The sequence below is a fragment of the Microcaecilia unicolor genome, chromosome 2, assembly GCF_901765095.1.
Source record: "Microcaecilia unicolor chromosome 2, aMicUni1.1, whole genome shotgun sequence".
Taxonomy (NCBI): Eukaryota; Metazoa; Chordata; class Amphibia; order Gymnophiona; family Siphonopidae; genus Microcaecilia; species Microcaecilia unicolor.
In genome coordinates, this window is record NC_044032.1 from 383,422,348 (window position 1) to 383,448,468 (window position 26,121).

Consider the following 26,121-nt stretch of genomic DNA (forward strand, 5'->3'; position numbering starts at 1 on the left):
AAATAAATATGAAACTCCTAAGCATTATACACCCCAGGGAATTACGTGATTATGCCTTACCATAATGCCACACCTAAAATATTAACCTTTCACCACAATACTTTTGAACATCAGTCGGATCATCAGAAGGTGACTCCGTCTTTAGCTTTCAGCACAGATCATTATATGATAGTTCCTCATGGAGTCATACTATTTATCTGATCTCAGACGTCTTTAAGAAAATAATATTCAAGATGGTTTCCTGGAATAATACAAAGAAAGCCAATTGATACTGACAGTCTTTAACATCTTATGTTCTCTGGCTCCATATTTCAGTCTTCCAACATAATTTCATGCCTTCATGCATAATCACGTAAAACCATTCAATTCTGTGGCAGACAGCAGGGTCTGAGGGGAAGAAGTCAGTAAGGTGCAGTTTGGAGGGCTAACAGGCTTAACATCAGCAGTCAAATATAATTGGCAGTCATCCAGATCATTCAGCTTGCTGCATGCTTTCCCTAAAGTCAGTGGAAGAAGGATTAGCATGTGTTATGGCTGCTAGAGTGGAGTGCAGGAAAAAGGTAGCAAGCTGGGTCTAGGCTGACTGCATGCATGTGCTTCTGCTGACTTTCTGTCATCAGAGGAGGGAATGGCACTGGGGGCCTGCCCCAGCCCCTGGCCTGCCTGCCTGCATTGGAGACCTGCAGAGCAGTCAAAGCAAAACAGTTTAGGCTGGCCTGCACAGTATAAAATGCCTGATGGGGAAGGAGTTGGGAGAGAGGGATGTCTGGATAATGGGAAGGGGGAAGAGAAGTCTGGAGATACCTTAAGAGGGGCCTGTTAGAGAAGAAAGGAGTAAACCACTATGGAAGTTGAAAAGCCAGGGGTATCAGATGGGGGAGGTTAGGGGAAAGATGTGCTTGATAGGAAAGGTTAGGGGGTGGATGGGTGCCTCATGGAGGAGGGAAGAGGATCTTATAGGAGATTTTGGAGATTCTTGACGGGGAAGGGGGAGAAGAAGGTAAGTTCCTGTAGGGACCTGATGAAGGGGGATAGGGGAGACGCTTGATGAGTAAAGGGGTAGGAGGGAGAGAAGGCTGAGTTTGATGGAGAAAGGGATCATGTGATGTAAGGGGAAGGAGCTTTTGGTAGGAAAGGCTAGTGAATAGAGGTGCCTGATGGGGGAGATGGAGAAAATGGCTTAAAGGTAAGGAGCAGACCCAATGTCTTAAGGTGGCAAGGTAGTAGAAACAAGGAAGGGGCCATGGAAGGCTGGGGAAGGGAGTGGTTTGAGTGGTAAGGAGAGAGGGTAGTTACAAAAGAAATAAATGAAAACAGTACATATAAGGAAGTGATGTCACCAAACAGTATGGTGGTCTGAAGAGATTGCTCCTGCTCGCCCACGTTGTTTTTTGAAACGTTTCCCCAGCATCTAAGCTTCAATCAGCTGATTTTGACTAGAACAGCAAGGAGAAGAGTCCAGGCTTCCAGAGACGATGAGTTTGCAGACCAACTTGTCACCGTTCACGTATACGGGAGGCACGACTGCAAACCGCGAGGCAGACCCGGAACCGCCGCCCATGCACACCTCACAGCACTCAGAGAGTTTGTCGCTCCGAGATCCATCTGCATCTGGGGAAGGCCAGGACCTAGCAGGGACGACTCCCTCGATCGACCTAAAATAATGGCTGCAGGAGATTCGCTCTGACCTGAAAGCCATTTGTTCTGAGCTGGACTCATTAGGGGCAGACTTAAGAGGTGAGATCCGGGACCTAGGTAATAGGCTGGAGGAAGTGGAAAGCCGAGTTGAGGAGCGGATGGAGGAGATGGGATCCCTGGATCGCAGGGTGTTGGATGTACATTTGGGCTACCAGCAATTAGCTGATAAAATTGAAGATCTGGAGAATAGGAGCCGGAGACACAATTTAAGATTTAGGGGGCTCCCAGAAACTCCTGCATATATTGACTGTGAATCAGTGGTAAAATGGGTGACTAACGCTATTCTGACAGAAGCAGGAACCCCCTTGGATGCCACTGAGATCCCGATTGAGTGATCCCACAGGGCTTTGGGCCACACCCGGAATAACTTGTCTAAAGACATTATTGCCTGCTTCCAGGATTTCAAACTCAAGGAGCGAGTGTTACATGCAGCCCGGCAGCTTAACAACTTTCAGTGGGATTCATACCATATAGAAAACAGTACATATGGAGGGGCATAATCGAACAGAAACGCCTATCTCCATGGGCGTTTATCTCCGAGAACGGGTCCGTGAAGGGGCGGACCAAATCGTATTTCGAAAAAACATGGACGTTTATCTTTTTTGAGCTGGGCGTTTTTGTTTTTCAGCGATAATGGAAACCGAAAACGCCCAGCACAAAAACGAATAACTCCAAGACATTTATTCGTGGGAGGGGCCAGGATTCTTACTGCACCGGTCCACCTCACATGCCAGGACACCAACCGGGCACCCTAGGGGGCACTTTTACAAAAAAAAAAAAAAAAAGGTAAAACAGCTCCCAGGTGCATAGCACCCTTCCCTTGGGTGTTAAGCCCCCCAAATCCCCCTCAAAACCCACTGCCCAGAAGTCTACACCATTACTATAGCCCTAAGGGGTGAAGGGGGGCACCTACACGTGGGTACAGTGGGTTTGGGGGGCGGTTTGGAGGGCTCCCATTTACCAGCACAAGTGTAACAGGTGGGGGGGGGGGGATGAGCCTGGGTCCACCTGCCTGAAGTCCACTGCTCCAGTGACCTGCATACTGCTGCCAGGGAGGTGGGTATGACATTTGAGGGTGAAAATAAAAAGTTGTGAAACGGCATATTTTGTGGTGGGAGGGGGTTTGTGACCACTGGGGGAGTCAGGGGAGGTCATCCCCGATTCCCTCCAGTGGTCATCTGGTCATTTAGGGCACTTTTTGGGGCCTTATTCGTGGAAAAACAGGGTCCAGGAAAAGTGCCCTAAATTCTCGCTAAAAACGCATATTTTTGTTCCATTATCGGCGAAAGGCGCCCATCTCTGATCGGCAGATAACCACGCCCCAGTTCCGCCTTCACCACGCCTTCGACACGCCCCCATCAACTTTGTCCGCATCCGCAACGGAGTGCAGTTGAAAACGTCCAAATTCGGCTTTCGATTATACCGCTTTATTCGTTTTTGTGAGATAAACGTCTATCTCCCGATTTGGGTCACAATATAGGCGTTTTTCTATTTCGATTATAAGCAGGATAGTCTAGTCACACACACACACCCATCTAATCATTTGCAAACACCATGCACACAAACATACAGACCCGAACTATACATTTGTAGACACCCCCTGTCTAGCCTCAACCTGCAATACACCCCTGGTCATGCCTTCTACCCATTCTACTCAGTTGTGAACAAGCACTCAGGGGCCGATGCACAAATCTTGCCGTGGTTGCAACATTTGCTTTAGACTAGTTGGAGGTGATCTAAAGTAAACGTTATGTAGCATCTAAAGCACAAAGGGGTTTTGAATGACTTTTACTGCATGCCGTGGCATCTACTGAGAACTCCATGCAAATGTATTACAATGAGCGCATTAGTATTATAATGAGCATTTTGTACAATGCACAGAAAGGACCACCTACCGTCTGCATGAAAAATTTACCGGCAGGTCTGGAGCTGTTGGTAGTGTGAGAGCTACATGAGAATAAGCTCTGCACAAGAATTACAAAATGCTTCTGCTCCATTCATGACTACAAGGATAACAATCCACCTCAGATCTGCTAGAGTTTGACCACTAATAGTGCCTTAGGAGATGCTTGCACATTTTTGACAAACTTAAAACCCCCATAGGTTAGTACTCATCACTTGACCTTGAATTGGAGAGCCTGAGAAAGGGAAGGCTGTGCTTCCCGTCTATTGCCCTGGATAACATGTAAGGGAATAAGCGGCGGTATTCAGGTGGCTTGGTTGGGAAAGTGCCTAGCACATGCGCAGAACATGGGCACTTTACGAGAGACTGTTCTACGCATGCACTAGGTGCTTTCCCTACCGAGCCGCTTGCAGAATTTGCATGCATCTGATTTGCATGTGACTCCCTTTGAGCATCTGTTACAGTTTGCAAAATGGTAAGTTCAACAGCAGATGCCCTGTTTAACGGTGACTTTTGTGCATCAGGGCCTGACAGTTCCTTACTACAGACCTGCAGATACCCCCTCTCCCCTCCACCATCCACTCAAATATACCAAGCCCTGCTGCTCACTCTCTCAGACATAGGCGCCCCGTATAAGAGGCTTGGGGAGGCTAAGCCTCCCCAGCCCAACCGTGACCTTACCCTGCACCCTGCTTCCCTCCCGACTCAGCTCCCCGACCAGCAGCGCCCTGCCAGCACAGCTCCCTGACCGGCAGCTCAGCTCCCCGATAGACCGACCCTGGGGCGGGGGGGGGGGGGGTGCTCAGCCGCTCCCGCTGCTCCTTTTCTTAATGGAACCCCACGCACCAGCCTTTTAAAAAGAAATGTCCGACGCGGTGGCGAGGTGCAGCACCTCGTATCTGCAAGTAAAAGAAGCGGATCATCTCATTGGGCCTTCCCTCACTCTGTCCCGCCCTCCTCTGATGCAACTTCCTATTTCCGCAAGGGCGGGACAGTGAGGGAAGGCCCGATGAGATGATCCACTTCTTTTACATGCAAATGCGAGGTGCTGCGCCTCGCCACCGCGTCGGACATTTCTTTTTAAAGACTGGGTGGCAGAGAGAAGACAAGGCACTGAGGTTCTGGCTCACAGGGGGGGGGGAGAAGGGAGGGAGCGAGGGACAAATTTGCTGCATCGAGAGGCAGGGAGGGGAAGTGGTATTGCATGGGGAGGGGGGCAAGGAGGGAGAGAGGTGCTGCATGGGGTGGCAAGGCGGGATATTTGTGCTGCATGATGGGGGTCAAGGAAGAAGAGAAGTGATGCATTGGGGCAGTGGGCAACAACACAGGGGAGACATATTTTGCATGGGAGGGCAAGGAGGGAGAGAGGTGCAGTATCAAGAGGGGTAGGGAGGGACAGAGGTGCTGTGGGGTGGGGGCAAGGAGGGACAGAGGTGCTGCATCAGGAAGGGAGGGACAGTGGTACTGCATTGGGGGGGGGGGGGTAGAAATGAGGAAGAGAGGTGCTGGATAGGAAGAAAGATTCATTGGGGGAAATATGGAAGGGAGAGGGCACGGAGAGAGAAAGAGGTGCTGGACTTAGGAGAGAAGATGGATGGCGGACTTGAAGAGAAAAGACGTGCCAAATGTACAAGGAGACTTTGTCAAAACAGTTAAGAGAAGAAAGAGGAAATCAGAAACCAGAGACTGGGACCAACACAATAAGAAAAATAAAATGACCAGACAACAAAGGTAGAAAAAAATAATTTTATTTTTTATTTATTGATTAGAATATGTCAGTTTTTTGAATGTGCGCCTGCCAGAACTGGTTTTAGACAAAGTGGAGGTAAATCTCCAGCTTTGAGATGGGCCACCCTTGGCATCTCTGAACTCCTTCACCTTTGCTGGCAGGGATACCGAGCCATGCCAGCCAATAAATGAACTGCCACTGCTCTCTGCTGCTTGTTTCTGGCTCTGAGCAGAATGCCAGGACTTCTCAGTGTGCGAATTCCTGGCATGCTGCTCAGAGCCAGAAACAAGCAGTGGAGAGTGGCAGTAATCCATTTATTTGGCTGATGGAGCTCGGCATCCCTACAGCAAAGGTATACCTTGCGTGTCTGAACGGTGGGAGGGGAGAGGGAGGAATGCATTGCCCCCCTACCCCCTAGTCCCCATGCCCTCCCCCCTCCCAAATTGCAAGGCTTGCTATACCCAGAAAGACAGCCTGTTGTTAAAATTTTCCCAGCACACCACTGGGTGTAGAGCCTAAATCATGACACACTACCTCTCGATGGATCTACATATGGTCTATCAGACAACTATGGATGTAAGCTCCACCCCTAGCCCCACCCATAACCCCGCCCCCTTTAGCCTCTCCAAACAGTTGGGCCACTGACCGCCTATGCTCCCAGAATCCTACTGTCCTCTTCCATCCATTGTGTGAAAAAAAAAAACTATTTAGTTTTGATTAAATTTAGAATTTTTTTGTCACAAAACAATGGTGCATAGTTCTTGGGATGCAGTAGTACTTGGACAAAACAATTTCAGAGACATTGCAATAGATCATTTCCTGGCCGAGATTGAGCTTTTTTCCAGCTCAGGCCACCAGCGGGTCACTCTTATTGTGGGAAGAACTGAAGGAATGTGGAGGTGTGAAGGAGTCTGCTGGCAAGTAGCAGCTGGTTTGATAAAGCTGCAGCTGCAGTTGATAAGGCATTCCTGGCTCCTCCATCTTCAAAGGGCAGAACAGAGAGTGCTGATAACACAAACTGTTATGGTTGTTATTGCAAGGTCTGAAGAGGATCTGAATTACTTTTCAGTCTGCTGGAGCTTTTGACCAGTTTTATTGTTTGAATGCCTGTGGCTGGAATTATGTTTTTTCATCAGATAGTTTTGTGCAGTTTCACTGTCACTCTCTGCAGTAGCATTAACTGAAATCAGGGGTGTCAAATTGTAATCTGGGGTGGGGTGGGGGGGGGGGGATATGTGCAAACCAGTCAGGTTTTCAGGATATCCTAATGAATATGTATGAGATATATGTACATGTAGTGGCTGCATTATGCACATATGTCTAAGAAAATTCATTAGGGATATCCTGAAACCGGAGTGGTTTGCTCACTCTTCCCCATCCCCCTCCTTCTGGGGTTTGCAGTTTGATACCAGTGCACTAAAAGTGACTAACTATACACTCATTCTGTACCTGGACTGGCCTGCTACACACACTACAATTTAGATCAGTTCCTTATTTCTTGCTTAAGTATACAAAGAACTTGCCTTGAGTTTAGCTAAATATAAAATTATCCCAACTGACTCTGCACCACACATCTTGTTCCCATCATATATATGATCTTGGTCCCTCAGCTATATGGTAAACTGTATTGTAGAAAATCTTTAGCATCATATCTATGTTAGTTGAATGTTCTAATGCATGTTTATTACTACTACTAATCATTTCTATATCCCCACTAGATGTGCACAGTGCTGTATGCATTATATACAGGTACTTTCTCTGTCCCTAGGGGGCTCACAATCTGTTTTGGGTTTTTGTTTTATTTGTACATGGGGCAGTGGAGGGTTAATTGACTTACCCAAGGTCACAAGGAGCTGCAGTGGGAATTGAACCCAAGTTACTAGGATCAAAGCCTGCTGCACTAACCACTAGGCTACTCTTCCAGGTGTATCATTAGTATTATGCTAACATTGTATTATATCTCTAGTATTTGAATTCCAGTGCTGGTAATTGTGTATATTTTTGATACTGTTTCAAGGTAGTTCTATTATTAGGTTTCAATTTACTGTTTTCAAGTTTACTTCATTTATTATATTTAGTTGATTCTTGGTTATTTTACTATTGTTAGGCTGTTAACAAAATTGTAAGTTTTATGTTAAACTGTACCTGCTGCTGCTGTACACTGCCTTGGGTGAATCTCCTCATAAAGGTGGTTAATAAATCCCAATCAATATCTGCCCGATATTCAAAAGAGTTTAACCAAGCAATAGAGGCTACTGTCCGGTTAAACTCTGCTGAGTTACCCGACAAACAGCAAATTCTTCGGAGCAGGCAGGAAAGAACCCCAGTCTGGGTGGCTGGAGGCGGGGCAGGGGAGAGAGGAGAGGCGCTGGACATGGGTGGCTGGAGGGGGGGGCAGGGGAGAGAGGAGAGCTGCTGGACATGGGGTGGCTGGAGGGGGGGCAGGGGAGAGAGGAGGGTTGCTGGACATGGGTGGCTGTAGGGAGGGCAGGGAAGAGAGGAGAGTTGCTGGACATGGGTTGCTGGAGGAGGGGCAGGGGAGAGGAGAGTCGCTGGACATGGGGTGGCTGGAGGGGGGGCAGGGGAGAGAGGAGGGTTGCTGGACATGGGTGGCTGGAGGGAGGGCAGGGAAGAGAGGAGAGTTGCTGGACATGGGTTGCTGGAGGGGGGGCAGGGGAGGGGAGAGTCGCTGGACATGGGTGCCTGGAGGGGGGGCAGGGGAGAGAGGAGAGTTGCTGGAGATGGGGTGGCTGGAGGGGGGGCAGGGGAGAGAGGAGGGTTGCTGGACATGGGTGGCTGGAGGGAGGGCAGGGAAGAGAGGAGAGTTGCTGGACATGGGTTGCTGGAGGGGGGGCAGGGGAGAGGAGAGTTGCTGGACATGGGTGGCTGGAGGGGGGGCAGGGGAGAGAGGAGGGTTGCTGGACATGGGTGGCTGGAGGGAGGGCAGGGAAGAGAGGAGAGTTGCTGGACATGGGTTGCTGGAGGGGGGGCAGGGAGAGGAGAGTCGCTGGACATGGGTGGCTGGAGGGGGGGCAGGGGAGAGAGGAGAGTTGCTGGACATGGGGTGGCTGGAGGGGGGCAGGGGAGAGAGGAGGGTTGCTGGACATGGGTGGCTGTAGGGAGGGCAGGGAAGAGAGGAGAGTTGCTGGACATGGGTTGCTGGAGGGGGGCAGGGGAGAGGAGAGTCGCTGGACATGGGTGGCTGGAGGGGGGCAGGGAAGAGAGGAGAGTTGCTGGACATGGGGTGGCTGGAGGGGGGCAGGGGAGAGAGGAGGGTTGCTGGACATGGGTGGCTGGAGGGAGGGCAGGGGAGAGAGGAGAGTCGCTGGACATGGGTGGCTGAAGGGGGGGCAGGGGAGAGAGGAGGGTTCGTAGTATATAAAAGTGTACTGTAGACGTCCACTCTCATTTCTTGCTTTGGCTATTTCATTACATTTTTCACAACAAAAATGTCGCCCATTTTAACGGGCTTAACGGCTAGTATAAAACATATTATATGGTCACCGGGCTGCTGATATCTGAAAAAGCTAAATGTATAACTTATCTGGACAGTGGCTGAATATTGCTGCTACCCAGATAATTTCATGGTACCATCCTCCCTCTCTCCTTCCATACAGATAGTATTGGTCCATTCAGACAGATTTCTTTTTGTTTTTGTACTCCTTATATATTCAATAGTAACGAAAAATACAAAGTCAAGCAACATAATGTCAGCTGTACAGTATCTTAAAGCTTAATGATTTTGTTTAAGTATTTCCCCCCCCCCTCCCCCCCCCATTTCTTAAATACTTATTCTGTACCATTCATGTGTGATTGTACATTCTAGTCAAAGTGGTGTAATTATGCAGTCAGGGTATTTTCACTTAATGTAGATATCAGACAGATTTTTTGATCCAGTTCTAACATAGTAAATGTCATCAGATAAAGACCTTCACAGTCCATCCAGGTGGCCAGAGTTGAATCTGGCAGTTTGTATAGGTTCCACTTCTTCATGATTTTACACTGGTATACTTAATCTCTGTCTCTCTCTTTCTGCCAATTTTGGGGTACAGACTGTAGAAGTCTCCCTGGCACCGGTCCTACTTCTCAAATAAAGGAGTTGCTGTCGAAGCCCACTCCAGCCTTCAGACTGATTGTTTTTGCCATTTACAGAACCTGACTGTAGAAATCTGCCTGGCATTGGTCTCACTTCCCAACCTCTGAAGCTGCTGTCAAAGCTCGTTCCAGTTATGAAGTCATTTAAGTTTTGCTTTCATTGGATTCCATCCTTTTTCTATATAGCGGTCCTCTGTTTTTAATCCCACGCATTCTTGAATTCCGTCACCATTTCTGTCTTCACCACCTCTCACGGGAGGGCATTCCAGGCATCCACCACCCTTTCCGTGAAAAACATTTCCTGACATTGCTCCTAAGTCGATGGCAAAAAAACAAGCAGACCAGATGATAAAAGTCAAACCATGTATTTATTTGATCAACAAAGATTCAAATTGCCCAATACAGGCCATGTTTTGCCAATGGTGGGGCTGTATCAGGGGCACTAAAACAAACAGATAAATATAAATATATGCAAATAAAATATATCTATAAAAATGGATACTAAAATAGCTATGTCTAAAAAAACAAGACTATATCCGCAATAATAGTGAAAGCCTAAAATCATACTAAAATAATATGAACAGACTGAGCCCATAACCAAATATAGATCATATATAGCACACCCTGCTTTAAGATGTAATGAAAAACATTTGTGACACACCATGCCAACATAAGTATTGTTAAAAAGTGTTACAGACAGACAGTGCCGATGTGATCCATTTGTGGCATATCATGCTTATCCCAAATGCGATTATGAAAACATTCATAGTAAATCATGATAACAGCATCTGCCTAATAACCATTAATCATTGTTCAAAAAATAAATCCACAGCACTCTAAAAACAATAAAATCTTATTTAAACCTTAAGTGACACATATGACAAGAGAGCAAAATAGCTCATACAGTTGCGATTACAAATTTTAACTGAAATATAGCCCTAAAAAAATTAAAGATTAAAATGTTTTGAAAAGAAATACAAAATACAAGTTGACAAATTACAAATGAAAGAATCTAAAACAGCTTACATCTATAAACAGCCTTACAGCTGTCACAGCCTACTTCAGAAAAGGAAGCCTACTTTTAAGGATTTCAATGTTTGTATCCTATCCCCTCTATCCCTCCTTTCCTCTAGGATATACATATTGAGCTCTTCAGGTCTCTTCTCGTACCTCATTTGGTAGAAGCCCTATACAAGGGCTGCAGATTCATAGATAGGGAAGTTATGGGTGAAAGGGACCAAAGAGGTGGCAATAGTTACTTCTGATTTATCTTTGTACAGATTTTGAAGTTGCTTGCAACTTTAGTACCTAAGACAGTGTTTCGTTTAAACAGACCTGGCTGACAGCTGTTGCTTACAGTAAGACTCTGCTCTTTTCTTTTATAGTTACATAAAGTATTTTTAAAGCAAACAGTCTCTAGCCTGCACAATGTCTGAACCACATGTGGACAAATTATGTGCAATGCCTGTGCAGTGCAGTAACCCACAGCTATGAATAAACAATGGCAATGTGTGAAAGGACTTCCTGGTATGTAACTTCTGTTTCTTTTTTATCCAGCATGGGGAGCAGTGGAGGGAAAGCTCCTGTATGACCTGCAAATGTGACCGAGGCGAGCCCAAATGCTACACACAGACATGCGCTGCACTTACCTGTGAGAAGGTATGCCATTCCTACAGCCAGGTGCACTAACTCCACGGAAAGAGCTCTTCCCTTACTGATTCCTTAGCGAATTGGTAAAAAACGGGCTTGCATGAAGGAAATCGCATGCAAATGAGCTGCTCGCTGTTAGCTCATTTACAGGCGATTTCCTTCCTAAGGAGGGGAAGCCAGTCGGCCAGCCGAGCATGTGCAGAGCAGCCAATCGTTATGCTGGCTGCTCTGCGCATGCCAAAGATGGCTTCATACACGTCACTCTCAGAAAAAAAAAGGACGTCCCTGATGGGCGTCCTTTTTGGACATGTTTTTCTTATGTGCCCGAAATGACCACCGCCGGAGAGAAGGGGATCGGGACATGCGAGGACGTCCAAATCAAAACTATTTGGACGTCCCTTTGGATTATTTATTTTATTTATTATTTATTTTATATCATTTATATCCCACATTTTCCCACCACTGGCAGGCTCAATGTGGCTTACAACATTTAGGAAGCATACAGTAAAGTACAATAAAGTGAAAGGGATATGGATGGCGTAAAGTTACAGGGGCAAGATAAAGTAATTGAGTTCACAAAATCTTGATAGGATTTGTAGTCCAGGAATCACAGATGCAGGACTGGGTCTTTACTACTACTATTTAACATTTCTAAAGCACTTCCAGGGTTATGTAGCGCTGTACAATCTAACAAAGAAGAACAGTCCCTGCTCAAAGGAGCTTACAATCTAATGGACAAAAAAGTGCCAGTTTAGCGTGCAAGTAGTAAACTGGGACATGCACAAAAGGGTTCTCCAAGCCATTTTCCTGTCATGGTAGCAGCTAAGGAAAACGGAATGCAAATGAGCTAATTACCATTATAATATGAATGTGATGCGATGCACTATCGTTTCTAATCCCATGCACTGTGGAAAACCTAACGGGAGGTCTGCACCTCTCGTTGGGGCTGCTGTGAGAAGGGTAAGCTTTCCCAAATAAGTAGGTCTTGAGAGACTTCCGGAAAGTCAGATGATCCTGAACCGACTTTACTGATTTAGGCAATGCATTCCACAAATGAGTGCTGATGTAGGAAAAGGTGGAAACGTGTGTGGTTTTATACTTGAGACCAGAACACGCAGGGTAATGGAGGTTTAAGTATGCATGAGAAGATCTCAGTGAATTCCTTGGTGGTAAGTTGACAAGGGCATCCATATAAGCTGAAGCTTCTCCGTAGAGGATCTTATGGACTAGGGTGCAAATTTTAAAAGTTATTCGCTCCTGTACAGGAAGCCAGTGTAATTTCTCACGAAGTGGTCTGGAACTTTTGAACTTTGACGCACCGAAGATGAGTCGAGCCGCTGTGTTCTGGACAGTTTGTAGTTTTTTGAGAAGTAGGTCTCTGCACCCTGCGTATATGCCATTACAGTAATTGATTCGGCTTAAGACTAGCGATTAGACTAAATTACAAAATACTTCTCTGGGGAAATAAGGCTTTAATCGTTTAAGTTTCCAGAGAGAGAAGAAAATTTTCTTGGTGGTGGAGTTGGTATGATCCATCAGTGTTAAGTTTCGGTCAACAATTACTCCTAGTATCACAGCGCGTTTAGATTGGCTGAGAGAGACCTGGAGGGGCATAATCGAAAGGGATGTCCAAATAGTTTTGATTTGGACGTCCTCACACATCCCGATCCCCTTCTCTCCGGCGGTGGTCATTTCGGGCACATAAGAAAAACACGTCCAAAAAGGACGCTCATCACAAAATCTGAAGAAAAAAAACGTCCAAGTGTTCGTCAGGGACGTCCTTTTTTTTTTTTTTTTTTGAGTGAAGGATGTCCAAGTGTTAGCACTTGAAAGGACGTCCCTGACAAACACTTGAATGTTTTTTTTTCTTCTGATTTTTGCGATGGGTGTCCTCCTCTGCATGGGTCCCGCTCACAGCAGCCCCAGCGAGAGGTGCAGACCTCCCGTTAGGTTTTCCACTGTGCATGGGATCGGAAACGATAGTGCATCGCATTCACATTATAATAGTAATTAGCTCATTTGCATTCCGTTTTCGTTAGCTGCTACCATGACAGGAAAATGGCTTGGAGAACCCTTTTGTGCATGTCCCGGTTTACTACTTGCGCTCTAAACTGGCTAGAACCAGTTTAAAAACCACATTGCTGGCTCGTTAAGTTTAGTGCATCTGGCCCCTAGTTTCTTACCATTCCTTTTCTTCCTGCATGGTTCAAACAGGTTGGCATCAGCTGTGGCTAGAGATGCACAAAAGCCTTTTGTTTGAAAATTATGTGTTGAGATGTGGGATATTTGCTGTTTGAGATTCGCATGCTGTGACATTTCGAATAGAAAAAGGTTTGCCTCCGTTTTCATAGCCAGGTATATTGTAGACCAGGTTTCCAAACCTGCTCCACAGATAGTCAGGGTTTCAGGATATCCACAGTGAGTATGCATAAGATAGATCTGGGATATGCTGGAGACATGGTCTATGCAGATTTCTCTTCTACATATTTATCTGTAGATATACCAAAAGGCAGACTGATTGCAGGGTCACCAGAACAGCTTTGAGAAACTTCAGTGTAGATAAGTCTAAGATAGAGGCTAGATCTGACTTAAATGGGACCTTGATATTTTTCCCTCCTGAGACCTGAATATAGGCTAAAATAGTGGTCTCAAATCTGGTCCTGGAGGCACCCCTGCGAGTTAGGTTTTCAGGATAACCACAATGAATATTTATGAGAGAGATGGCATGCAGTGGAGGCAGTGCAAGCTAATGTCTACCATGTATATTCATTGTGGATATCCTGAAAACTTGACTGGCTGAGACCACGTTAGGCTAAAGGTAAGGTTTTGTAACTTTTACTTGAGTATTCATATTTATTAGATGCACTGCTATCTGTCACCAAAAAAGAAGCAGGAGCCCTTGTGCATCCCATTAATGTTTCAGTTTTGCAGGACACATTCTGTGCTTCTAATCTTCTAGGACTGGGTTGTTTCCAACTGGTGTGAAAGAGAGAGGATGATGTTCAGTGGGAGTACTGGAAACTGTCAGGGGGAGAGTGGGGCAAATGCTGTGCTATGCCAGATGACACATTGTGAGGCTGGGGGAGTTTGCAGTGACTAGGAAGAGCTGACCCCTCAGAACTCCCTGTATAGTAGGTGAGGTGGTGGTAGTTGGTAGGGGGAGGGGGGAGGGAATGATGATTGCATGGCTTTGCCCTGACAAGTGATTCATTTTTCCAGGGTGAAAACAAAGTGAAGCGTGCCGGGCAGTGCTGCGAGGAGTGTGTGTCTACAAAAGGACACTGCCTTAATGAAGGCGCCCGCAGGTACCATGGCGAGATGTGGAATGGCACTCATTGTGAGTTCTGCAAGTGTGACCAAGGGAAGGTCATTTGCCAGAAAGGAGAATGTGCAAAAGTGAAGTGTGCTTGGGTAAGGGCATGTTCTTTTCCAGCTTCAATAGTCTGGTGTTCTTCACTCTTCACTCTGCTCTCGTCTCTGTTTATCCTTTTTCTGCACAAATTTAATTTTCATTTCTTTTATTGCAAAAGACCCATTACTGCTGGGTGGTTAATGAAGCGCTCTGGCCTGCAAAAATCCCGACCCACGTAAATGACTGACTCTCTAGATGTTCTTTCAGATTCATTTTCCTAATGTTGACAGAAATATATTTGGGCCCATTCTTGGGATAGTCAGCTCTATCCCACGGAGACTAGTGCCCGTGCATAATTTTTTTACACTTCTGAATAATGCCAAGTGGGGGTCTACCTGAGTAATCTGCTATATTGTGTTGCCCTGAAAAGGTGCCTGGTTTCAGGGTAGGTGATTGTCTATGAACCTGGAAAAAAATCTGTTATGAAACTTGGAGAAGAGAACATTATGAAATTATGGCATGCCTACCAGCTAGAATCATGCTGCTTGGATTAGTGATAGAGTTGAAAAGGTCCATTGATCTGGGGGTTGTTTACTAAAGCTTACCTCGAGTTATCTGCAGCAGGGCCCATAGGAATAAAATGGGCCCTGCTGCAGATAACTTGAGCTAAGCTTTAGTAAATAGGGGTCTTGGTTTTGTAAGGTGGTAAACTCCATACAGGAACATAGTCTAGACTCTGCCCCTCTGATTCTCTACCACATTGGGCAGTTAGGCATATTTATTTATTTGTTTATCATTTTTAGATATTTCCTTTCCCCAAAAGCCATGAGATAATGTACAAGAAATAAAAGCACATAGCAATAACATCACAAAAAATAATCTACTTTCTAAAACCAATCAATTAAAAGCAATCTCAAACAGCCATGCTTTGCATTTTCCTCCGGAAAGCTGCAGTGTCATCGAAGCATTTTCAGCTCCAGTGGATATATGCTTCATCAAGAAGAGCCTTTATATAAAAATGCTTTCCTGCTGGAAGCCAGCGGTCAAACATCTGCACGTATCTGTAATACAGGTTTCCCACGCCTAAACCAACACCACCTCTGCCCCTCATATCTTTAACTTGATCTCTCAGCCCTGCTTCTGCTGCTACACAAGCCCTGTCCTAATTCTGTTTCTGCTGCTACCCAAGCCCTGTCCTAATTCTGTTACATCGCTGGTCCCGTTATTTCAGGCCCAGTCTTTCTTTGCTCTGATTCTGATGAGACTAGAGCTTTAATCTAGCAGGTGGGCCCTCTTCCATGCCCTAACACTATACAATAATCCCCTCAACCTACAAATGTAGCGAAGCTACTGTCCAAAAGCATTCTGCCTATGTTCACTGATATTTGGGTTTCACAATGGTCAGTCAGTTTCAGTTGGAAGCCTGATGCAACAGTGCAACTGTTCATTCTTCATATGCTGAGAAAAGTCTTTGAGTCTTAATTGGAATTACCTACTATAATTGGAGGCGCATCAGTGAGGGGACTGGGCCATGGAACATTCAGTAGCAATCTCTGGTTTTTAGTTTTATTTTTAAGGATATTTTATTTTATTTTACCTTCTACTTATCTGTTATGCGTCTTTCTGATTATTGATTGTCATTCCTTTTCATTAATAATTATATATTAATTTAAATTATTTTTTTACTTCATTGTCAGTTTCATTTTATAGAAACAGCCTAGTTGTTATAAATAGGCAGTATATAAAAAAAATGTGAAACTTAAACTTGAACTTCATGCAGGTTTTGTGGGCAGCATTTTTGTAATCATCGCAAATGTGTCTGGTAAAGAAAAAGTACAGTTCTTGAACAACAGTAGCATCCCAGTTCAGCCCTTATTTTTTTTCTATTAGAGCCTTCCTAGACATTTCATTTATTGATGGTGATGATGGTGATGTTTTTCTTCTGGTCTCTGTCTTAAGTTAAGCGCTGATTCAAATGCTTAGCTTAAAACACGTATTCAGTGCTGCTGTGCGTATGGATAGACGCACTGCGTATACATATTCAGCAGTGATTACGCAGGCATTCTTCATTTTTCAACTGCATATAGGAGCTGCTAGGGCGGCCGAGAGACAGAGCTGAGCCCGGGACAGGACCACTGACCCCCCCCCCCCCCCCCCCCCCGCCACTCAGACCGCTCCTGCTCCCCCCACTCAGGCAGCCACCACCCCTGAGCCCAAAGAAAGTGGGCCTGAAAACTCATCTCTTTGCCGCCCTCTTCGGCTCCCCTCTCCCCACTCTCCTTGGTCCCCTCTAGTGCTCTTCCCCCCCCCCCCTCAATCAAACCAAAAGAAATACCTGAGCTGATGGGGATCTGCAAGCCCTACCAGCCGAAGACCTCCTCCCAGCAGCAAGAACTCTTACACCTTGCTCAGCTGGTGGTAGTGTCCTGGAACCACTGGCATGGCCAGACTCTGCGCATGCGTGCAAACTGAGCATGCACGAGGGGTAGGGCAGCAGCAGCTCCGCCTCAGCAACTGCTGGCTAGACAGGGTGTAAGTGTTCTTTCTGCTGGGAGGAGATCTTCAGCTGGTGGGGGCTTGTAGATCCCTGCCAGCTACGTCTATGGAGCACTGATTTTGGGTAGGCCTGATCCCAAAGTGGATGGGCCCAGGCCCTGGCCCACCCATGGCTATCTGGCCTGAGAGAGATAGACCCCGGTGCCGGGCCCCCCTTGGAGGGCGGGCCTGGGAATCTTACCCTCCCCCTCAGCAGCCCTGGCTGCTGCTAGATAAATTCTTGTGCTGCCTCTGTCGCCAACTCTTCCCAACTTGGCCTCTAGTTATACTGATATTATCAGGTGAATGCATAACTTGTCCCAAGAGTAACTAAAACTTATGCGTACAAAATATCTTTTTAGAACATGTGAGTTGTTTTTATTATTATTTGTTGCCTTATCCCTTTAAATGTGGTTGTGTCCTGTAGAATTGCTAGATTTAGGGTTACAATTTCACATGGTTATTTTCTTCTATGTTTGATTTTCTTCTGCAAGCATAAAATTCACTTCTGTTTCACTCTTCTCAACTTGGTTTTTGGGACCACATTGTCAATCTAATTTTCAAATTATCCTGAATGAATGTGTGTGCAGTTCTTCCATTGTCTGCAAATCTATCTCGTGCTTATTCATTGTGGATATCGTGGAAACCAGATCAGCAGGTTGGTTCCTCAAGGACCAGGTACAGAACTGTGTTCCACATGATTTTCAGTCTCTTAGCATGCTGCCATCACCCCGTGTGTGGTATGCAGTACTTCTGTGTCACTTGATCTGGGGTTGGAATTTGGAACCATGCTTCTGAACCCATTCATGTGGACCTCACATACCCTTTGCCTGGAGATTCCATTTATAATGATCTGCTCTGTGAAATGTAATCTGAGAGAGGTGATCCCTCTTTCCTCTGCCCCACTATTGACCCTTCCATTCCTGTACTGATCCTCTTACCCTCATTCCTAGGATGTTTGAGTTCTGATGAGAGCTCTGTTAGAAGGATGAGGTTATAATGGAACACTCCCATGCACTGTAGTACTTATCTCTTGTGCTCTGGGGGATTTCAAAGAAAGAGAGAACGCTATAAATATTTATAAAGACATGTCCAATCTTACCGACTCACCAACATTCTTAATGTTGATGATAATGAAGTAACACCTCTTATGGCAAGGCTGTGGATGACATGGTTATCTTTCACCCAACTTTGAATCTTGGCAGACACATGCTGTGCCTTAGCAAAGTTCATAGTACCCAGCAGTAGAACTTCTTTTTTTATCTTCTCTTTTTCCTTTCTCTTATTTTTATTGTCTCAGCAATCAACATGCTTAGTGTGCATACTTTTTGAGCAAAGTAATAAAAGGAGCCTGTAGGGTTGTGAATCTGCTTTAGGAAGGTAACTGAAAGTGTAAGAATAAAAAAGGAGATGACTGACAAGGTGAAGATAAAAAAAAAAATTAACATTCAGAAGGCATAAGGGATCTCAGAAATGGGAGGATGGAGAAAATATCTACAATTAACTGAGAGGTGCATGGTAGACAGTCCGGATAACAAAGGCCAGAGTGGAGAGGGAAGAAAAGCAAAGGCAGCAAAGCGAGGTGGCAAGACTATTTTTTTGATATGTAGTGAAAGTAGGACGTGCAGAGGAGGGATTATATAAGGCTGTGAGTTGAAAGGAAGAAATGTGTGAAGGGTGACAAAGAAATGGCAGAAATACTGAGCAGACACTTTTGGAAGGGAATGCTGAAGGAGCACATATAAACACAATCCCCTGGATTCTGTGTATGGTGCACAAAGTTTTACAGGTGCCCAAGATGTGTGCAGAAATTAATTGAGTAACGACCCTTAACTGTCAATTATTGGGTGCTAACAACCAAGTATTGAAGTTGATTGGCATTTTCACAAAGGACAAACCTATCTCTGATAACACATACTTAGCAGATGGGTGTGCATTTGGGCAGAGTGGGGGTGGGGTGCATATTTACACCGGTGACATAGAGAATACTGAATAAGAAGTTAGATTGGTTGGGGGGGTGCCATTGGGACTTGATTTAGACTACACTTTGCATTGGTTTAGTGGTACTGGAGCTCTCTATGACTTAATATAACGGTCATATTTAATGCTATCTGAGCAGATTATTTATTTTATTTTATTTATTGGGATTTATTAGCTGCCTTTATGAAGAGATTCACCCAAGGTGGTGTACAGTAGGTACAGTTTAACATCAAATTTACAATTTTGTTAACAGAATAACAATAGTAAAATGAGCAAGTATAAACATAAATACAACGAAAGAGGAAAACATGAAAACAGCAAATGTTACTGTACATGTTGTGTTGAAAAAGTTAATAAAGATATATTATATAAACATAGGGAATACTGTATGTTATGCTTGTACCTCTGGAATAAGGTGCACACACTTACCTCAGTACTCAGTTAACACTTAAGAATATGGCCATTATATTGTGTCATGGAGGGGCATAATCAAAAGGGGCACCCAAGTTTTCCTGAGGACGTCCTCGCCGGACGTCCCGGCGAAGGGGCGGGGAAACCCATATTATCGAAACAAGATGGGCATCCAACTTTCGTTTTGATAATACGGTCGGGGACGCCCAAACCTTGACATTTAGGTCGTCCCTAGAGATGGTCATCCTTAGACTTGGTTGTTTCTGATGTTCGGCGATAATGGAAACCAAGGACGCCCATCTCAGAAACAACCAAATGCAAGCCTTCTGGTCGTGGGAAGAGCCAGCATTCGTAGTGCACTGGTCCTCCTGACATGCCAGGACATCAACTGGGCACCCTAGGGGGCACTGCAGTGGACTTCAGAAAAAACTCTGAGGTACATAGCTCCCTTACCTTGAGTGTTGAGCCCCCCCCCCCAAAACCCACTACCCACAACTGTACACCACTACCATAGCCCTTATGGGTGAAGGGAGGCACCTACATGTGGGTACAGTGGGTTTCTGGTGGATTTTGGAGGGCTCACGTTTACCACCATAAGTGTAACAGGTAGGGGGAGGATGGGCCTGGGTCCGCCTGCCTGAAGTGCACTGCACCCACTAAAACTGCTCCAAGGACCTGCATACTGCTGTGATGGACCTGAGTATGACATTTGAGGCTGGCATAGAGGCTGGCACAAAATATTTTTAAAGTTGTTTTTTGAGGGTGGGAGGGGGTTAGTGACCACTGGGGGAGTAAGGGGAGGCCATCCGGTCATTTTGTGCCTTGGTCGTAAGAAAAACTGGACCAGGTAAAGTCATCCAAATTCTCATCAGGGACGCCCTTTTTTTTCCATTATGGGTCGAGGACGCCCATGTGTTAGGCACGCTGAAGTCCCGCCTCCAACACACCCCCGTGAACTTTCGTTGTCCCCGCGACAGAAAGTAGTTGGGGACGCCCAAAATCGGCTTTCAATTATGCTGATTTGGGCGACCCTGGGAGAAGGACGCCCATCTTCCGATTTGTGTCAAAAGATGGGCATCCTTCTCTTTCGAAAATAAGCCTGATAGAGATCCTTGGTTCTTATAGCTCCAGTACCACAAAACCAATGCAAAGTGCAGTCTAAATCAAGTCCCAATGCCCCCCCCCCCCAACCAACCCAACTTCTTATTCAGTATGTCACCGGTGTAAGTGTGCACCCCACCCCCACTCTGCCCATTTGCATGCCCACCTGCTAAGTACAGTGAAACCTCGGTTTTTGTCGATAATCCGTCCGAAAACAATTGGCGAAATCCGAAACCGATGAAAACAGAAGCAATTAACGAGGACGGCCAAAATCGGGAGAAGGACGTCCATCTTCCGATACAAATTGGGAGATGGACGTCCTTCTTTTTCAACGAAATTCGAGGCAACCAACGAAAACCAAGACAAATTTCTCGTCGAAAAAATCAACAAAATCCGAAACCGACGAAAACCAACGTCAACCAAAACCGAGGTACTACTGTATGTGCTATCAGAAATACATGTGTCCTTAGTGAAAATGCTAATATACAAAACATGTGCATAACTAGTACATAAATATAGACATTGCCTTTATAGAATTACCCCATAAATGTGTATATTTTATAAATCTGCACAGACATCACAGGGCCGGAGCTTTGCCCCCAGGGAATGGCTAAGCCAGGGTTTCCCTAACAACCTGTTGGATTTTCAGGATATTCACAATGAATACACATGCGATAAATTTGCATGTGCTGGGTCTTCAGTAAATGCAGATTGATCTCACACATATAAAAGTCTTTCCCATTTTTGGGGCCCTTTTACTAAGCTGCGGTAGGGCAACTGTGCGAGTAGCGCATGTCAAATTGACCCTATTGCTGGGGTAGCGCGGGCGCCCAACAGTAGTTCTGAAGTTGGTGCGCTCAGTTTCCCTCGGTAGAAAATAATTTTCTATTTTCTACTACGGGGATGTTCCCCTTCGGTAATTTGCACGATTACTTCACAAGTAGCGTGTAAGCCCTTACTGCCTTCTAAATAGGTGGTGGTAAGGGCACAGGCTGTAAATAGCCATGTGCTACTTTTAAAATTAGTGCAGGGCCATTTACTACCCCATTTAAAAAACGGCCTTTTTCTCACCACAGTAAAAAAATAGCCCAGCATGCGCCAATTTTACACACCAAAACTAGTGAAGGCCACTTTTTACCGTGGCTTAGTAAAGGGGCTCATTTATGTGGTAACTTATAGCTTGTTACCGCTGCACGGCCTGGAAATGCTAATCTTCTGCATAGTACTGTGACTTCTCTGCAGGGTGAAGAACTGGTTCATCGGAAAGAAAAGTGTTGTCCTGAATGCATCACAAGTGGGAGCTACTGTACATACACAGAACGCAGCAAGGAGGTGAGTACCGACGAACTCAAACTTGGGCATCAGTCCCATGGGTCTTTATTCACAGTTGGTTCATTAGTGTTTGTGGCTGCTTCTGGCTTAAGAATCAGGAGTTCAACAAAAAAAACAGAAGAACAAAATCCCTCGCAATGCACAAAAGTAAAAGACACAGCGAAGGTGACACCAAAAGAAAAATGGACTAGATGGAAGTAGATAAATCAGTACAATTTTAATAAAAACTTCCAAAGACTCGACACGAATCGTGTTTCGGCCACACGGCCTGCTTCAGGAGTCTGAAAGCAAAACATTAATAACAATAAAAAAAAAAAAATATATATATATATATACTAGTAAAGGAGGCCCGTTTCCAACAGAAAGGAAATGGGCACTAGCAAGTTCCAGGGCCCCCTCCTCCTCCCCCATTCCTCCTCCTCCCCCCTCCCCCCCTCCCCCTAATCACCCCCTCCTCCTCCACCTCCCCCCTTCCCCCTCCTCATCACCTCCCTCCTCCCCCCTCTCATCTCAGGACCCCCTACCCTCTCTCGTCTGAGGACCCCCACCCTCTCCCCTCCCCTCCCCCTCTCATCTCAAGACCCGCTCCCGTCTCAGGACCACCCCCATCTATCCGGGCCCCCCCTCTCCTCAGATTTCTGCCGCCCATCGCCTCACTCCGTCTGTGGCCTCCGAGTGCAAGGAGGACGTGTGCGGGTGCCCCAGCCCTTCATATGTGGTAGCTGCTTTTAAAAAAGTTTTTACCTCCTGCTCGGCCGGCAACACTGAAGTCCAGCAAGTACAGACGCTACTTCAGACAGGCTGTGGCTTGCTGTTCCTCTGGTTCCGCCCTCTTTCCTGTTTGCGGAAGGGTGGGACCACAGGAACTGCAGAAACAGAAGCGAAACCACAGCCTGTCTGAAGCGGCGTCTGTACTTTATGGACTTCAGTGTTGCCGGCCAAGCAGGAAGAAAAACTTTTTAAACAGCAGCTGCCACGTATGAAGGGCTGGGGCACCCACACATGTCCTCCTTGCACTCAGAGGCCACAGAGACAAAGGAAGGGAGGTGCCGGGTGGCTGAAATGGGAGGAGAGGGGGGGGCGTGGAACTTGAACGGCAGTGGGGCCGTTGCGGCCCGCGGAACTCGGACGACGGGAGAGGAAGGAGGGAGGGAGGTTGGGGATCATGGAACTCGGGGGGGGGGGGGGGGCGTTTGGTTACTCACCTCCGGTAGCTGCTGCTGGGTTCCCTTCCCTCTCACTTCCCATTGGTCCGCCCTCTGACGTCATCCCCAGGGCGGACCAATAGGAACTGTGTTACAAACCCAGGCAGCCAGACGGATGTGCAGAGGTCTAAATTATTATATATATATATATATATATATATATATATATATATATATATATATATATATATATATATATAAATCAAATAATGAAACAGTAATAAAATATATGTGTACATAAAAATAAACTTTTGATATAATGTCAAAATTACAATAGCATAAAAACTAAAAGCAGAACTTAAAATGCACATACACATACTAAAATAGCATATTCCTGTGTGGAATAGACTGTTATTACACCAGATTATATAAAAGATAGTGTTTAGCACAATGCTTATAGGGAAGACAGAAGCATAAAGAGGTCAAAAGGATTCCTCAAATTATGTGCTTTGCTGATATGGATCACTTTAAAAAAACATCTACATTATGTGGTAATTCTGCTCTGTGGCTGGTATAAGTGCTTATGCCTAAATTGTATTTGTGATCTGAGCTGTTCCATTAGTATTCTATAAAGAAAAGTGGGCACCTACTTTCTTTTATAGAATAGATGCCACAAAGTTGCCCATTGGGTGCCTAAATATGGATGCCCTGTGATGGAATTGCCCTCCGTATGGGCAATTTTTGTACTGCACGCAGTGTTACAGAATGCGGGGGATTTGCGCCTAATTTACATGTGAGGATTTTTACCAGGTTTCAATTGGTGTAAATCTTTTGGGCGCAGATCCATGCGCTACGTGCTATTCTATAAATGGCACCCAACTGGGAGAGCTGTTTTTAGAATAGCGCTTGGTGCACATTTTGTTTGGCTCTTAAATTTGGGCACCATTTACAGAATCTAGTCCACACTGTATGGGTGACTTTCAGATTGCTTGTTTCCATGACTGAGGCACTGTGTTACTTGTGGGAATGGCTCTGAAAATTGCATTCCCTATGTCCCTGTACAGGGCTAGCTATGTGCATTTGATTTGAGCTGTAGGAAGTATGATGCTAGTAATATATGTGTATTACTATTTTTATTGAAAAGAATAATATTTAGCATGTTTCTATATCATTATTATATAAAACAAATGTCTTTTTATACTATAAATGTTAAACTGATGAGGCATATAATCGAATGTAAATAAATAAAAAAAATTACTACTGCATGATTTAAGGTCCAATTTAAGCACTTATGTCAGGTGTTGAGCTGGAGGCCAGGGCCCTCTCACCAGTATGGTATTCCTTTCTCTCCGCAGACTTCTGCGTCGGTTCTGAGTGGATTAAAACATGTGAGAGTAAGTGCTCTGTGACTTCATAACAAAACGTTTATTACTAAGATGCTTAAATGATGTAAGCAGACAACATTTTGACACTCTGACTTTATTAACGATGAAAAACAGGGTTCCCTTAGGAAACTGGAGGCTTCAGCCAGCACATATTGGAGGTCTTTTACAAAGCGGCGGTAAGCCCAACAAGGCTTACTGCTCATTAATCTGGAACTACCGTCGGGTTACCGCAGCAGCCTGGCGGTAGTTCCTACCCCCAGCACTCGCCACTTCTGGCGTTGCAAAAATTTTTTTTATTTTTGTAGCGCCGGTGTTTACCCGGTGCTAGTCGGGCAGTGCCCCATGCTGTCCGGTTACTGCCGGGTTAGTGTGGGAGCCCTTATTGCCACCTCAATGGGTGGTGGTAAATGCTCCCCCTCAAAATGGCTGTGTGGCAAGTGGTTCACTTGCCGCATGGCCATTTCTTAAAAAAAAAAAAAAAAAAGAAGACAGCCTTTTTACCTGCTACGGTGAAAGGGGGCCTCAGCATTGGTCAAAAACACAAGCTGATGCAAGCAGAGGCCCTCTTTTACCAGAGCTTGGTAAAAGGACCACATTGTTACGATGATGCATTTGATTATTGTCTTGTGATTGTTGTGAATTGCTTTGGGTTTAACTTTGTTCAAGGAAGGTGGTATTTAAATATAGTATAATGCAAAAACGTAGCTACTACTGAATTGAGCAGTCAGATTGTCTGATTTGACTTCCTGTGGCTCACATCTCTCTTTTATTTATTTATTTATTTTATTTATTTATTTGTTACATTTGTATCACACATTTCCCCACCTATTTGCAGGCTCAATGTGGCTTACATAGTACTGTAAAGGCATTCGCCAATTCTGGTATGAACAAATACAGGAATGTTATGGTAGAATAAGGTTTGTGTGTATGGACACATTAGGGAATTGTAGAGAGGAAGAGAATCGTAGAGAGGAAGAGTTATTATACATTGCGAGCTTTGATTTTGTAGTGTTGCAGCGTACAGGCATTTAAGTTGGGTCGGTAGGGTATGCCTTTTTGAACAGGTTAGTTTTTAATGATTTTAATTGCTCAGTTGGTAAGCTCTGGTTTCCAGCAGAGGGAGTGGTTGGTCGAGCCGTTTTCAGCTGGTGGCCTAGTCCTATGTCTAGGTTCCTCGGTGTTTCAGCCACCGCCAGGCATAGGACTCTATGGATCTATTCGCCCTGCGACAGTTGTGTCTGTGCAAGATACCTCCATATGCTTCCCCCATGCCAATTTTAGGCCAGCTGTGGGGGCAGACCTTTGGGGCAGAGCGATCCTGGTCTTCAGCCTGGTCATGGCTTCCATGATATGCAGATCTCGTGAGGCTCCTGGTTGGGGAGCCATTGTGATTCCCTCAGTGTCGAGGTCTTTCTGTCGGGACCTAGTGGCCATGGAGGTTCCTTCACCCCTTTCCTTTGGTCCTGCGGCCTGGCCCTGGAGAGGGCTCAGCTGAGGAAGAAAGGTTATTCCTTTCAGTGGTGGCTTCCCTGCTTTGGGCCGGAAAGCGCTCTTCCTCATTGGCGTCATCCTCATGCTGTGAGGTTTTGGGTCACCATTGCGTCCTCTCTGGGCCACTTTCTGGCTTTTTGGCAGGAGGGAAATTCATGGGGCTAGTGCTGTAGGTCCAGTGGGGGTCCTGGCTTGCTTTCAGGGCTGCTTGCAGGAGTCATTAGCTGCTACTTCTGGACTGAGTCTTTTTCTGGTCCTTCGGGTGCTTCAGCACTCCCCGTTTGAGCCTGTTGATAGGTGGCCCTCGTTCTATG

General features: G+C 45.6%; 1 protein-coding gene across 1 annotated transcript in view; it reads left to right on the plus strand.

Moving 5' to 3' along the window:
- Positions 1-26,121, plus strand: part of FRAS1 (Fraser extracellular matrix complex subunit 1) — a 689,426-nt gene that overhangs the window by 279,250 nt on the left and 384,055 nt on the right. Inside the window, 4 exon segments of the mRNA XM_030190549.1 lie at positions 10,983-11,084; positions 14,295-14,486; positions 21,697-21,786; positions 24,287-24,325. Coding sequence (XP_030046409.1) covers positions 10,983-11,084; positions 14,295-14,486; positions 21,697-21,786; positions 24,287-24,325 — 423 coding nt within the window.